This window comes from Paramormyrops kingsleyae, chromosome 5, assembly GCF_048594095.1.
Source record: "Paramormyrops kingsleyae isolate MSU_618 chromosome 5, PKINGS_0.4, whole genome shotgun sequence".
Lineage (NCBI taxonomy): Eukaryota > Metazoa > Chordata > Actinopteri > Osteoglossiformes > Mormyridae > Paramormyrops > Paramormyrops kingsleyae.
The window spans coordinates 38,958,910-38,974,883 of record NC_132801.1 but is presented as its reverse complement, the minus strand read 5'-3'; the positions used below and the strand labels follow the sequence as shown (position 1 = coordinate 38,974,883).

The following is a 15,974-nucleotide window of genomic DNA, read 5'->3' as shown; positions in this document are numbered from 1 at the left end:
TGTTTCTAGGGTCATCTACCCTTGCCACTCCATGTACATCTCACCAAAAAATATTAAGAAGGCTAATTCCATTATATTCCAGTTTCTATGGAGAAACAAAACTCATTACATTAAAAGATCACAATTGCTTAAAAGTTACGATAATGGTGGAATTAATGCCTTAGATTTTGAAGCCATGGTAGGCACATTTAAAATTAAATGGCTAAAATCCTTTTTAATGAACAAAAATTCAATGTGGTTTCACATCCCGAATTCTCTATTTAAAAATCTAGGAGGAATTGATTTTTTATTAAGTTGTGATTTTGAGACTACCAAAATACCATTAAGTCTATCGAAGTTTCACAAACAAATATTGCTATTTTGGAAAATGATTTTCAACCATAACTTTTCACCTCATAATTCAACTCTTTGGAATAACAGATCAATTTTAGCTGGAAGGAAATCATTATTTATACATGAATGGTTTGATAAAAATATTATATTTGTTGGTGATATGTTAGATAATAATGGTAATTTTCTGAATTTTACATCCTTTGTGGACAAGTATAAGGTAGTTTGTGATTCTAAAATTTTTGATAAAGTATTTTTTTTTTATATTTTAATCAATTCCAAAATCACTTCTTCAACTAATCCAAAATACACTTTTGTATTCCCAGGTAACAATATCACTTCCTAAACTGACGATAAATGGTTGTGAATTAACTGCTTTCAAATGTAAAAATAAGGTTGTTAATGAAGGTTTGCGACAAGTAATATATACCATGATTATCACGGAGCTTCTTTCAGGACATTGGGCTGTTCAAACTCAATTAAAGTTTAAGCTCATTCAGCTTTTGTTAAATGGCCGATTTCGCCAAAAGTTAAAGAAACCCACTTTAAAATTATTAATAATATATACCCTGTAAGCCAATTTCTTGAAAGAAGATTTAAATTTGAAGTTGATCCATGTGTTTTTTGCAACCAGGAAAATGAAACTATAAATCATTTGTTTGCTGACTGCTTTTTTTCACAAATTTTTTGGAAAGATGTCCATAGTTGGGTTAACCTTAAAAAAGAAATTCCCCCTTTTAACGCCTCTCATATTTTGTATTACATGGAAAATTTGGACTCTTCATCAATAAATGTTATTAATGTGATACTGCTGTTAGCCAAATATCATATTCACTGCTGTAAGTGGAAGGGGAGAAAGCCATCCTTCATTTGTTTTATGAAAGAATTTAAATTGTATTATGGCTCCTTAAGGACTTTAAAAGATTGGAAAAATGCACGAATCCTTAGTCACCGAATGTCTAAGTTGCTCCTATTTTGATTTTTGTTTGATATGTGCTCAAATAAGAATTTATTTTTAATATCTATCCTTTTTATTTAATTTATTTTTTGCATGGATTTTTGTTTTTTTTTTCCTCTATGTGTGTCTTTGTTGCCCCCTAGCATTGTTTCGTTTTGTTGGTTTGTTTTTTATTCTCCTCTATGAGAGTTTGTATATGTTTGTATTGTGTCTTTTCTTGCAATTAATAAAAAAAAAAAAAAAAAAAAAAAAAAAAAACCTGGTAAATGACTGAGTGCAAGAGTCTGTAAGCGTGTAAGGGCTCGATATGGTATTACTACGAATGGGACAGCACGTCACGCCATATCATGTTATTTTGGTCACGCTAAAACGTGTTCCTTACTATTGTGTGTGGGTGGGACTTTTTATTTTAACATTTACATTTTCTTCACGGTCGAGGAACTTAATTTGAACGTGTTCCTCTTGCTTTTAAGAGTGGACGAGAGGTAATTGTCAATTAATAAGTGTACCGTTTTCTTGTCAAAACTGCATCATTAAGCAATAACTAAAATAAATTATTAATTTACCATTTACACTTCCGGACTTCCCCCCATGTTTTACGTCACAAGGCTATGAACTATGGGTAAGTCCCTCGGGCAAAGTCTGCAGAAATGCAGACTTAAAAGTATGCATAAAAGGCTAAAACTGTTTGTAAGACAACCATCATACACTTGACGAATTAACTGTGAAACACCCCTAAACCCTCAAGGATTTAGCGGGAACGCGCCTCTAGTTGACATCGAGATTGAACCCTCGTTTCTTCCCGCATGTTGTGACAGGATGACGTACAATTTTCGCGACGTAATGTCAGACTGATTCATTTTTCAGTAAAAGTTCGTTATAGGTGTATTTGCTCGGCAAAGGCGATGAAGTGACGGATTATTTAAAAAAATAAATACAACAGGTTATCGTCATTACGGAGTTATTTCAGGATGAAGCTATTACATAAAGATATAGAGAAAGATAATTTAGGGTAAGTCGATTCATGTAGCATTATTCATTTTCCACACAGGCTTACGTGGCTAGCATTTAGCTGTTCACTACTTACTTAAACTAAATCTAACATTTTAGAAAACTAATAAACTAAATGTCATCGGTTTTGGAGGCACTGAAGGTTTGCATCAGATAGTAAATGTGTTAAAAGACACCATAGTTCATTGGCGAGTCTGAAGGATACCTAACCATGTCAACTGTGTATTGGAATAATCCGTCATGTTGGGAATGACTAATTGCAAAAAATTGCGGTAAAAAAACCAAACAAATAAATAAATAATAGAGGCATAATATAAACCATCTTCCAGAGTAGAGTTTGGACAAGATTCTTGTTAACTTTTATTATTGTTTTTTTTTCTTCAATCCGCAATTGTGAAACTGTTTTATTGCATCACCAGGAATGCCTGATTTTTGACTTTGTCTAGCCATGTCACATAAATGTTTTTGTTCTGTCTAATGCCCCAGACAGGTGACACTGATTCCCGAGGAGGCAGAGGACATGTGGCACACCTACAACCTGCTCCAGGTGGGAGACAGTCTAAGGGCCTCAACCATCAGGTGAGATCTTCGCCTGTGCTGTATCACCTTAGGTGGATGTCTGCCAAATCCAGGCTCATGTTTTCCTCTTATCTCAGGAAGGTGCAGACAGAGTCATCTACGGGCAGTGTGGGCAGCAGCCGGGTGCGCACCACCCTTACACTGTGTGTGGAGACTATTGACTTTGACTCCCAGGCTTGCCAGTTGAGAGTGAAGGGGACCAACATCCAGGAGAACCAGTATGTTAAGGTCAGAAAGCGTTTACTATGGGAGTAATTCTGATGACAAAAGTTGTTCATGAGTTCAATATTGTGTATGGCACTTTTGATTCTAATTAGAACAGATGTAACCAGTCTCGGAAAAGCCCTTAATTAATTTATAACTTTTTTTCTTACATACTAGAGGTATCAAAGAGTTGACCATGGTTATAAGTTGATGTTCCTAAACAAGGATGTTGTAAATAGGTATAACAGATGTTTTGTCTTAAAGAAAAGAATATGTCGATGTAGTGTTTGCTCTTCAAATGAAATTTTTATTATATTATTAAATATGATGAATCAAACACTCAGTCACCTTGATAGTTTTATTGTAAATTTAAGTGTATTAACAAGTAATTTTAGTCAAGATGTCCAAATAATGTGTATATATATATATATATATATATATGAGTGATTAAAAAAAATACTACAGCTCACTCACTCTAGAGCCCAGCTTAAAATGTGCTATGTATGCTAAAGTGTATTTAAAAAGCATGCAAACTACTTTTTATACATGTATTGCTTTGGCATAAAGCTGGTATCTGCCCCCTATTTGTCTGTTAAAAGTGTATTGGTCTAATGCCTTCCTTTCACTCTTAGATGGGGGCATATCATACCATAGAACTGGAACTGAACAGAAAATTCACTCTGGCCAAGAAAGTTTGGGACAGTGTCGTGTTGGACAGAATAGGTACATGTGTTTGTCTTGGGTAATTCACATTTGAAGGTTCTCTATTTGTAATCTTTCGTTCCTTGATTGAAATGATTTTGACTTTCGTCTTCTGGTGAAAGTGTTTCTCTTGTGTCCAGCTCCCCTGTCCTGTGTTTTCCAATTTAAGTACTGTAACACCCCCCCCCCACCACCACCACCACCACCTTGTTACTTGTAGTCTGTATATCACACTGTGGTCCTGGGAGAATGCTGTCTTGTACCTCTGTGTACCTGTATATGGATGGTATGACTGTACGGCCCACTTGACTTGACTTGATATGTGGTCCTTGCAGAGCAGGCCTGCGATCCAGCTCAGAAGGCAGACGTGGCGGCCGTAGTGATGCAGGAGGGCCTGGCCAATCTGGTGTTGGTCACTCCTGCCATGACCCTGCTAAGAGCGAAGGTGGAGGTCACCATCCCACGCAAGAGGAAGGGCAGCTGTGCCCAACATGACAAGGTAAAGACAAAGTCACAGGAACTAAGTATGAGAAGAAATGCATGCATTCTGTCTCATAAGTTTCGGCTAGTATGACTATTCACTTATCATGGTTATCCAAATAGTTAGGGCACCTAATTAGATATCATTTCATGTCAGTTCTTCAGTTATATCATATTGTGTATAGCATGCATTGTATAATTTATACAGTCCGAAACCTGTGTGTCTTGTAAATTTTTTTAATATTAAGTTTTGTGTGGTGTTTATTAATTAATTGTTACAAATTCTCCACAACAAATTCGTCAGACTTGTTGAGCCCCTGGTGAATAAGTCTGACTCTGATTTTATTTTGACTTGATTAATATTGACTTTCAGGCCTTAGAGAGATTCTATGAAGCAGTGATGCAAGGAATACTTAGACACATCAACTTTGATGGTAAACCATGCTTTCTGTTGCGACTTTCCATAAGAATGTCATCCTTCCTTTTTATCTCCAGCAGTGCGTATCTTTTTTCTCTTATAGTGGTGAAATGTGTCCTGGTGGCCAGTCCCGGTTTTGTGAAAGATCAGTTCATTAGCTACTTATTCCGAGAGGCGGTGCGGCAGGACTGTAAGGTGCTGCTGGAGAACAAGCCCAAATTCATGCTGGTCCACTCCTCCTCTGGGCATAAGTACTCTCTGAAAGGTAGGCAGCAAAGGCAGGCCCAGCAAATGCTTAGTATGTATCTACAGTATAATAGAAAAATCTGAAAGGAATGAAACTTTTACACAAGATGTTTTTTTTTTCCCTGAAGAAATCTTGGCTGACCCAGCTGTAACAAGCAGACTTTCTGACACCAAGGTAAGTGTCTTATCTATTGGCAGTACATCTAATGCCTTCTGAATATTTATTTGTAAATAAATAATTTCATTGACTGCCTGATTTCCTAATGATACAGTTGGTTTAAGCGCATGAGTTAGCGGCGTGTGTAACACCTCTCATTCGTAGGCAGCGGGGGAGGTCAAAGCTCTGCAGGATTTTTACAAGATGCTGCAGCATGAACCAGACAGAGCTTTTTACGGGTAGGAAACAACAGCTATATGCTGCTTTAAATTTATTTTTTGTACTTAAATATCCAAAGTTTCTTTTCATTCCTTTTGTCTTACTGCAAATTGTGACATAGGTGTGATTTTCATTTTTTGTATTAATATTATTATTATTTATTGATGACAACAACAACAGTAGTAATAAGAACAACAACACTGCTGCTGTCCCTCTTTTTACGTTTGTTTCACGCTTTACTGTTTCACGCTTGCTTACAGGAACATGGTCAGATATTTCCAGCTTCCTGTACACAGTGTTATCTTTTTAGTAACATAGTGGCTTGTATTCTTACATTTTACATCACTCAGAAGTGGATAGTTCAGGGGGGTGTTCCACGAAGCAGATTTTCTCGGTTAGCTGGGCTTAACTTAGCTATATCTCATGATTGTCTAATAAGAGTTTAGGTAAGGGGTATTTCTATTGGACAATCACGACTTCACCCCCCAGGTCCAGAAAGTAAAAATCCAGACTTTTTTTCAACCTCCTCCTTTTTTATCAACTGTTTGGCTCAAACAAAATTTCGGTCTGAGTGTTTACTTTTTGGACCTGAACTGTCTGCCTCTGAGACCATTCAATTTTACTGACAACTGACTGCGAGTCCGAAAGATTTTGGTTCCCCTGAACTGACCCACACACCATGTGCAGACATTGTCCCCCCTGCCTCCCATCCTGTGCTTATTTTCTGTTGTGCTAGAATGAACTGTGACAGCACCTGTTGCATTGTGCTGCAGTTACAAACTCAGTGCTATGGGATACCCTTTTCATTACAGCCTAGTTACCACACAGCAGAAGTACCAGGCAAATTGTCTGCAGGTTTGGTCACCATACCTTAAGAAGGACATTGCTGCCTTAGAAAAGGTGCATCGGAGGGCTACGAGAAAGATTCCTGGGGCCTCATGTACAACGATGTGCGTAGAATTCACACTAAAACATGGCGTACGGACAAAACTAGGAATGTGCGTAAGCAAGAAAAAATCCAGATGCATTAAACTTTGCATAAGCACAGATCTACGCACATTCCCTTTTAAAATCCCAATGAGCACGAAATTTTACGTATGTGAACGAGCCCACAGCCACCCCCCTGACCCGCCCATAATTATGTATATTTGCATATGCAAATCTGTATAAATGCCCGCTTTGTTCTATGTTTTTCTTAAACAACAATGGATAAACTACGAGGGAAAAAGAAGTATTTCAGCGAGTGCGAAGTGGAGGTCATGTTAACTAGGGTGACCAGATAATCCATGTCAGGGAGGACACTTTGAGCTACTTCGGGTTTTACAAACTACTTTCTAATTGAAAGGCTCCTGTGCTCGGCTAAATAGTTCAGCTCTTCTTGTGCTTTGACTGGTTTGTTTCCTTGACTGAAAGACTCATCCAGCTGTTTCATATTAGCATTAGTGACACATGCATGATTATAGGAGACTGACCAATCAGCACACAGCAAGAGCTCATTGCTCAAGTGAAATTCGGGTCCTTTTAATTGAAATGGTAATTTACAATTCCTGTCCTAGCTCAGAGTGTCCTCCCTGACATGGATTATCTGGTCACCCTATGTTAACAGAAATCGAGAAAAGTGATATTATTTGGTGGTATAAGTGGCATCAGCAATAAACGAAAGTTGACGGAGTGGCACAGCGTGGCGGAGTCAGTTAAAAGTGTTGGTTCCGAAATTCGCACGGTGGCCGAAATTAAAAAGAAGTGGTTGGACATTAAAATCGACGTAAAAAAACGAGCGGCCGCTCACCGTACTGTAAGTCTTAACAGCATAGGCGGAGGTAGCGGAATTCCCGGTCTCACGCCCTTTGAGCAACTAGTTGCTGCGATGATTGGGGACACACTTTTATTCGGGGAGGGGGACGCCGATGTCATCGCGGGTGAGTTTTTCTCGTACCATACTTGTTTGAATTACTTGCTTGTTTATGAATAACATGTATGGCACAGTTGCGGTGTTACTTTCGTTTATTCTGTTTATTCTTACAGACAATAGTACAAGAGGTGCCCCCAGTGCATTAATAGAATACATTAATAGAGTGAAAGTGCTTTCTATTTACATAAGCATAAGCAAATTCGTTCTCTGAAGGTGACTTTATAACAATGCGCGCGCAGTCGATAGTTTCGACTACGTTTGGAAAACCGGACATCGCTGCAAATTGCGCTTTAATATTTGCCTGTTGAACCACAGTGTAAGGAAATTTTATATATCTGGGTGACAAGCAGATTTTGCCGTCCCATACAGCTGGCATGGCGCGACTCTGTTGACTGAGAAATACCCGATTGGTCCGCAAGTTCTCACTGAAAAACACCTGTGACTAAGAACCCGCGAGTGGACAGAACTTGTAAAGGGACAGGTATAACACAATTCCTCATCATCTGCCTTTGTAATGCTGGCCCCAGTTTAGCATACAGCTCCAAAAGGATTGCTCTTGGAACTCTGAATCGACTTAGAAGCAAGTTATCATCATGGGCCTGAATACGCGCTCTCTTCTAATTCTTCCATAAGGTATATCTTCCAATAACGCAAGAGCTGCCATAGTAGTTGTAATAGTTCGGTCATTTTATGCACCGTTTTATTGTTACAAATTGATTAAAAATCAGGTTCTGTACATTTATAAACAACATACAATTAATGTCGGTGTATTTGATAAAGTCAGCGTCATGATTGTGAGTTTAAAAAGGGAAACCACAGTAGCAATGACTTGCCACTGAGTGCCGTCTGTTTACAAAACCGAGCAGAAATGTGCGTACGCCATGTCTGGAGCTGCCCTGAGAATGTGCGTAGCGGTACGCCAAGTTTCTTTTTTATACATCTCGACGTGAGCGTGGAAAACATTTTCGTGCATACGCACCGTTTATACATGAGGCCCCTGGTCTTAGAGGAATGTCTTATGAGTAGAAGTTAGCTGAGCTGAATCTGTTTAGCCTCGAGCAAAGGAGACTAAGGGAGGATATGATTCAGGTCTATAAGATTCTAACAGGTCTAGATGCTGGTCAGCCAAATGGCTATTTCAATATTAGTTTAAATACTAGAACTCGTGGCCATAAGTGCTTGAGGAAGCAGTTCTTTATACAGCGTGTAGTTAGAGTATGGAATAGTATTCCTGCTAGTGTAGCGCAAGCTAAAACCCTGGGTTCCTTTGAATCAGAGCTAGATAAGATTTTAACAACTCTGAGCTATTAGTTAAGTGTTCCCCAAACGAGCTTAATGGACTGAATGGCCTCCTCTCGTTTGTAAATTTCTTATGTTCTTATGCTGTTTTAATGGAATATTACCCTTGTACAAACAAACAATTCTTCAGTTATGTGAGGGGGGGTGTGCAGGGATTTTGCTGATGGTCTCCCATATTTTGGTTACTTGCACTGCTGGTATGTCTCAGATAATGACTGAAATAGCAACCCTTCCAAATATAAAGATGAGTTGTTATTGAAAAAGATGAATATACACTATATTGCCAAAAGTATTGGGACACCCCTCCAAATCATTGAATTCAGGTGTTCCAATCACTTCCATAGCCACAAGTGTATAAAATAAAGCACCTAGGCATGCAGACTGCTTCTACAAACATTTGCGAAAGAATGGGTCACTCTCAGGAGCTCAGTGTATTCAAGAGTGGTACCATGATAGGATGCCACTTGTGCAATAAGTCCATTCGTGAAATTTCCTCACTACGAAATATTTCACGGTCAGCTGTTAGTCGTATTATAACAAAGTGGAAGCAATTGGGAACAACAGCAACTCGGTCACGAAGTGATAGGCCACGTAAAATCACAGAGCGGGGACAATGCTTGTTGAAGCACACAATGTGCAGAAGTCGCCAACTGTCTGCAGAGTCAATAGCCACAGTCCTCCAAACTTCATGTGGCCTTCAGATTAGCTCAAAAACAGTGCATAGAGAACTTAATGCAATGGGTTTTCATGGCCATTCAGCTGCAAGCCTCATATCATCCAGTGCAATGCACAGCATTCAAAGCCAGTTTGGATAATTTCATGCTCCCAACTTTGTGGGAACAGCAGGGCTTGTCCTTTAAGGTGCGCAATTGCGCGTGCACGCCATCACGCGCCTAAAATGGTGAAGAGCTGCGCAAAGAAATGCGCGCCTATCAATAAAAAAGAATTAAATTGTACGCGCCTTTTGTCACGTGACCACTCGACGCTCCACGGAATTATTCATGACAACAATGGCGTCGAAAAAAAGCATGGATAACAAGGGTCATCCGTGTCAGAATGCAACGTTTTTGGGGAGGGCAGCTATGGTTGGTGTTAAATAATTAATTCATAACGAATTAATTAATTGTAGCCTACCGTTTCCACTACCTGACCCGCATGGTCTTTGTTTTACCCATAACCAAACCATAAATAAATAAAGATGTTACACACAAATTACCACCTGTCAATCACTTTTTCCGCGGGACTCTGGCAGGAATAGGCACAGTGATCTGTGTCGTTATAATGGCGTCGACAAACTCGGTTGGTAAAAAAAAGGTGCAAATTCACCTTTCTGGCAATACTTTAGCTTTAGACCGAATGAAACAGGACAGCCACGAGATACGCCTGAAGTGGTGTGTAGGATTTGCGGTCAAGTTATCCGCGCAAAAGATGCGCAGACGTTCTGTTCGTTATGGTAAAACCCTGACAAAGGCATATTTGGTGTAGTTTATTTAATCTTATTTAATAAAAAAAATTAAAAAATTCTGCTGTTTCTGTATGCCTCATTTTTTAATGTAAACGAACGAGTTCGTGTAATTCGTTTGGCGTTCACTGTAATTTGTATTGTGATCGCTATAACAACTTCCTTGTTATTTCCTCATAATATAAGTAAAGATGCAGAAATTGAAAGCATGCATTTAATTTGGCTATATAGTGTGATTAAGTGGTGTGTTTTTCGTGGGCTGGTTGCTGCTGCAGCGGGGGTGGGGCGGAGGATCGCGATGTCGGCTCAGCATCGTGATGTCTATCGGCGATGGACGATGGCATCGTCTATCGACCCAACCCTATTGTCCAACTCTTAATATTGAGCTATCCCCACTCCTAGTCCTAGTCCAATAGCAATATCCTTGGCTACTGTCATTACTCACCCTGTGGTCTAGTTGCAGATTATATCCTGGAAGGCAACCTACTCAAAAATACTCAAGCACTTAAGAGATGGCATCTTCATAACTAGTTAGTCTTAGCTGTATACATGTTAAGGATCGGCTGCTGCTGGGATCGACTGCTGATGTGTTTTTCATCCAAGAATTAAGTTTTCAGAGAAGACACTGGCTAACAAATGCAATTTCAGTGGAGAAACAGAATTTGGCTCATACAAAGTATTGGATGCCATCTCTAAGTTTTGGCCCATATAATCTTAATATTATGGTGCTCTTCCCCTCTGAGCCTTCTGCAGCAAGTGTTGATGCAAAAAAGACTGAATTCTGAATTGCAAATTTTATTCACCAATAAAAAGTGATTCACTTTAAATGGGTTTCTACAAAATATGTTAAAGCATTAAAACTAGGACAAAATTCTCAACTAACACTAGGACTTTTTGGATTTTGACCCATCGCACCAAAGTCCAACCACATTTTAGGCGCACAAAAAAGGTAAAATTGTGCACCTAGCACTTTTAGGGTGCACAAAAAAAATTGTGCACCTAGCACTTTTTAGGTGCACAAATTTGTGTGCGCCTGCATTTTTCAAAGGACAAGCCCTGAACAGTTTGAGGTTGGCCCATTCCTTTTCGAACATGACTTTGCACCAGTGCACAAAGCAAGATCCACAAGGACATGGATGAGCAAGTCTGGTGTGAAGGAACTTGACTGTCCTGCACAGAGCCCTGACCTCAACCCGATAGGACATCTTTGGGATGTATTAGAGCAGAGATTGCGAGCCAGGCCTTCTCGTCCATAGTCAGTGCCTGACTTTTTAAATGTTCTCCTGGATGAATGGTCAAAAATTCCCATAAACACACTCCTAAACCTTGTAGACAGCCTTCCCAGAAAAGTGGAAGCTGTTTTAGCTGTAAAGCGTGGGCCAACTCCATATTAAAACCTATGTATTAAGAATGGGGTGTCATTAAAGTGAAAGAAAGAAAGAAAGAAAGAAAGAAGCAGGCCATCAACCTGACCATACATATACAAACATCACATTACAGGGGGAAGACAGGGGAACAAGATTACGTGAGGAGAGTGGAGGTGAATAAAAAAAAAAAAACAGCCCCCAGACTATACTCCAGTAGGGAGTACAATGTAGGAACAGAAAAAAACACCTCAGCAACATAAGCACATAGTCACCACATCTTACAACATTAAAGTCGAGACTTGCAATAGGGGAGGGGAATGGGGAGGTGGAGGTAGTCCAGCATAGACAAACATCAGTCTGATCCTGCAGCCATTACGGCGCTGGTCACAGACCCGCTTGTTCACGCTGGGGGTATGAAGCGGCGAAGGCGTGGGATCGGGGGAGGGTGTCCTTGGGATTGGGGGAGAGGAATGCAAGAGAGTCTCACTGCCTCGTTCTTCCGGGGGAGTTGTTGAATTCAGCAGCGGCCTTGGCCAAGGCCAGTGCTGATTAGGGGGGGAGCCAAAAGCAGATAGAATGGGGTTGTTTGGGTTTTCGGGCACAGTGATGTTAGACACAGTGATGTTATCCAGTTTGCGATCTATAGCCATAGTTTGAGGGCCAACAGCTCTGCCAAGTCTGTCAATCATCCCGGCCAACCTAGTTGGGCTTTGAGCGGCTGTCACCGTTTTCTTCAATTTCCGATAAGCCAGGGCAATGCCTAATCCAATCAGCATCAGACCTGTAATCATGGTTCCAAATAGATAAATGTCTTCGATGTCCTCCACGGGAAGAGCTGCCAGACACACGACCCTCCACTTCTCCCATCCGTCCATCGTGTAGCCAGCTGTGTACGTTCCTGCAGGACAGTCAGGTTCCCCCGAACCTGCGCTCCTCTGCGAGAAGATGGTGTCAATTGCATTGGGAGACCAGTTGATCAAATCCATAATTTCCTTAGTTTTGAAGAGCAGGGCTGAGAGAGTCTCTCAAGTATAGGCAGTAAGACAGTAGACTAGACGAGACAAAAAGTTAATGTGTGAGTAGGCAGGTGTCCCAATACTTTTGGCAATCTATTGAATCTAACAAAACAATCTGTTTAAGCATTGAGATTTCTTTTTGCTTTGTGGTGTTGTTATTCATCAAATGAAACTGATGTAAGCGGCAGGAATTTAGCACTCTTACCTTTGGTTGTTGCACAGGTTCACTACAGCAGGTGCTGATATACCACACTACAACGCTGATGAAGCAAGTGCTCTGCGTGGCTGCATGTTACACAGCCATATGCAGCCTCACGCAGCCATCACTATATTGGCCATGTAATCTGATTAATTGGTCAATGCCAATTGCCATGAAATGCTTAAAAATCAGCCTATTTTTTTCTGGCTGATCGAGCAACAGTGCCAGTCAAAGGTTTGGACACACCTACCCATTGAAAGGTTTATTTCTACTATTCTCTACTTTTTAGAATAATTATAGAAACATGAAAACTGTAAAATAACTAATAAAATAATTATGCACTGACCAAAAAAATATTAAACAAGCTCTTTGGGTTGAGACTCAAAGGTTGTCGGTAGTATCTGGTATCTGGGGGGGGGGGGGGCTGAATTATCATTGAGTTTGCCTGCATTATTATTGTGCTTTCAAACACCACACAAAATTTGTGCTGTCATAGCCAGGCCTGAGTTATAGTCATACATACAATTTACACCGTAGGTATGGCGTTGCTATGTACACTGTACCATAGCCTGACTCGCACCTCCACAGAAATGTAACATCACAGATTGTACAAATGCTAGTATAAATGCTATCATATTCTGGTGTAGGCTCTGCTTAATGGCAAATAGGTCGTTGATTAGTTAACAACCCTAAATCCCATGTTAAAAAAAACAAATGACATCATGCATCTTATGGATGCAAGCTGAAACAGTCACTGTTACCATATGCATGGTCCCTAAGATCCCATAATCATTTCAGACTGGCACACGTGGAGAAGGCCAATGAGGCGATGGCCATTGACATCCTGTTAATCAGCGATGAGCTTTTCAGGTAAGCATGTGCTGTTTCTGTGGCTAGAGCAGAGTGGACCTCAGTTCCGGGTCATCAGCATTTACGTTTGTCTCACCAGGCACCAGGATGTGGCAACCCGAGGTCGATACGTGAAGCTTGTGGACAGTGTGAGAGACAATGCAGGGACAGTCAGGTAATGACTGGTGCAGTGGGGAAAGAGCTGTTTGACGGTGGTGCCTTTAGAAAAGGGAATAGTCCAGTTAATGTATGTGTGTGCACGCTTCACATATAAACAAACTTAGGCATAAAAAAACCATCTTGCCTATTCAGTGATGTAAGAAACAGAGCAGTACTTCTTTTCCATAGCGCATTGGAGGGAGAGTAGCACATTTATCATCAGTATTGTTTCTCAAACCATGTTTTTGCTACCTCCCAGCTCCCCACCAGACAGTTCACATTTTTGCTGGGAGGGAGCAAAAATATGGGTGGGGTCCCTGGGGACTGAATTGAGAAATATTGATGTACAGTTACAATAGCAACAGTATACTTTTAGACTGAGGTCTGTCTATCAGTAGAATGAAAAGCTTTGTATTTGCTGGCTTAATACAAGTCACCACCTCAGGTCTGGGATCTGTAATACAGACACTCCTCTAACGAACTTTCAGACTTACGAACAAAGAGGAGTGTAAGTCCAAATTGTGTTCGTTGGGCCCCCGTTTCCTGTCCACAACATCAGTTTTTTTTTTTCTGCGTGCCAATTCCGCTGTAGCCACGCAGCAGCATAGCGTTCGTTCTACCAGCATCCTAGTTCCTTGTACTTCCGTATACCCTTAAAATGATGTTGAATGTGATGTTGGAAATGACTCACGAACATTTCAAGTTACGAACGGCCGTTCAGAACGTAACTCATTCGTAAGTAGAGGAGTGTCTGTATTAATGTTTTCTAATTCATTTAGCTTGATTGCAACACACCTGCCTGCCATTTATCTTCTGCTTCATGACAGGCAGTGCTTAACCTTTTTAACATAACATATTTTGAAATGTGTGCTTCTGCCCACAGCTTTCCTTGCATGGTGTTGGTATATGTAGTATTTTATACCTGACAGCTGACAAAACTGAACAGGCCTCTCTGTCACTAGTCTGTAAAAATAATAATGGCCACTGCATATGTCCTGTACTGTTTGTGTTCCAGAATATTTTCAAGTCTTCATGTGTCTGGAGAGCGTAAGTATCTAGTCTTTAAATGCAGGACATTTGGATGGGAATGCTGTGACCACCGCCGAGAAGTCCAGGTGACCTACCTCCTCTTCTTTCTCCCAAGAACTGAACCAGCTGAGTGGAGTTGCAGGCATTTTGCGATTCCCCATCGCTGACCTGTCTGAGCCAGAAGATGATAGCAGCTCTGATGAAGAATAGGAGGCTGGCGGGGTGCGAGAAGCCAGCATCACATCCGCGGCACATGGAATGCATGGAGAGAAAGGGAATGCGCACAAACAGGCGCAGAGAGGAGCAAAGCAGAAATGGGTGAAAACACTGAGTAATAAAACCAACACAGATGGACACACTAAGGGAAAGACACAGAGGGCATGGTTCACACACCATGGGAAAGGCACAGGGCACACAACTGACACTGTGGGAACGGCAATGGTCAGGAGGGTGCCACACACGTGTGGAGACCTTCATGATATCTCAGAGACTTATAAAGGGGTGGGAAACCAGTTCACCAGCAGAAGTGAATAGTGGACATTTGTCTGCTGTGTTTGCAGCTTTAAGGGATTACTTTACCCAGCTTGCCTATGACTACAAGTCAGTGCAACCTGAGACAGTCTTCCTGGTTGAATTTGTTTCTTTGGGCCATGTTTGCATGCAGCTTCGGTGATGGTTTGAAAAGGAGGATATTTAATTCTAATAAATGTATACTGATGGGGCACACAGTTGAGTGTGGCTTTTTGTACATTATATACGTCTGTAGAAGCTGGACTTTGCAGCACAATGTTACCATGTCTGCCTCTGGTTCAGAAGGTTGGTCAAATCATTGGATGGCATAGTGGCTCAGTAGCTTTTCTGCCTCACGCTCACAGGTTCAGATACGAATCCCACTCCTGCTGAGTCTCTCAGTGTTCTGTTGTTAACTCCTGCAGGTTAAAGACCGTGTTTGGTGAATTGGCACTTCATGAATCCCCTATGATGCCCTGGCATCCCATCAGGGCGTCCCCCTATTTATTTCTTATGATCTATTGGCATTTCTTCAGGATGTCCCCCTATGAGTTTCCTATAATGCTTTGGCACCCCTTCATGGTGCCCCCGGTAAGTGTCCTATGATGCACTGGCACCCCTTCATGGTGCCCCTGTAAGTCTCCTATGATGCACTGGCACCCCTTCATGGTGCCCCTGTAAGTCTCCTATGATGCACTGGCACCACTTCATGGTGTCACCCTATGATTTACTGGCATCCTTTCAGGGTGTCCAACTATGCTGCTTGTAATCTGCTCTGGGCTTCCCAATGGCTACGTGTGTAATATGCCATGTATACCTTCACATCTGAAGGCACCTCACACAGTGAAAAAAAAAAATCAGTGTTTTT

General features: G+C 40.9%; 1 protein-coding gene across 2 annotated transcripts; it reads left to right on the top strand.

The window, feature by feature from the left end:
* Positions 1-1,876: 1,876 nt before the first annotated feature.
* pelo (pelota mRNA surveillance and ribosome rescue factor) lies at positions 1,877-15,320 on the top strand. 2 transcript variants are annotated; one of them, XM_023791049.2, is made up of 13 exons: positions 1,877-1,910; positions 2,786-2,878; positions 2,956-3,106; positions 3,715-3,805; positions 4,120-4,283; positions 4,638-4,698; positions 4,786-4,947; positions 5,057-5,103; positions 5,251-5,324; positions 13,358-13,429; positions 13,509-13,583; positions 14,583-14,614; positions 14,712-15,320. In XM_023791049.2, exons 1-13 carry the CDS (start codon positions 1,900-1,902, stop codon positions 14,804-14,806), a joined length of 1,128 nt encoding a protein of 375 aa, XP_023646817.1. In that variant the 5' UTR covers positions 1,877-1,899; the 3' UTR covers positions 14,807-15,320. The 2 variants fall into 2 exon arrangements, with proteins under 2 accessions (XP_023646817.1, XP_023646816.1); XM_023791048.2 differs by lacking the exon at positions 1,877-1,910 and adding an exon at positions 1,932-2,300.
* The last annotated feature ends 654 nt before the right edge of the window (positions 15,321-15,974 follow it).

Coding starts and splice junctions, on each gene's coding strand:
- pelo (XM_023791048.2), top strand. CDS start 2,260: ATGAAGCTATTACATAAAGATATAGAGAAAGATAATTTAGG. Junction 2,301..2,785: donor ATAGAGAAAGATAATTTAGG/GTAAGTCGATTC, acceptor CTAATGCCCCAG/ACAGGTGACACTGATTCCCG. Junction 13,584..14,582: donor GACAATGCAGGGACAGTCAG/GTAATGACTGGT, acceptor TTTGTGTTCCAG/AATATTTTCAAGTCTTCATG.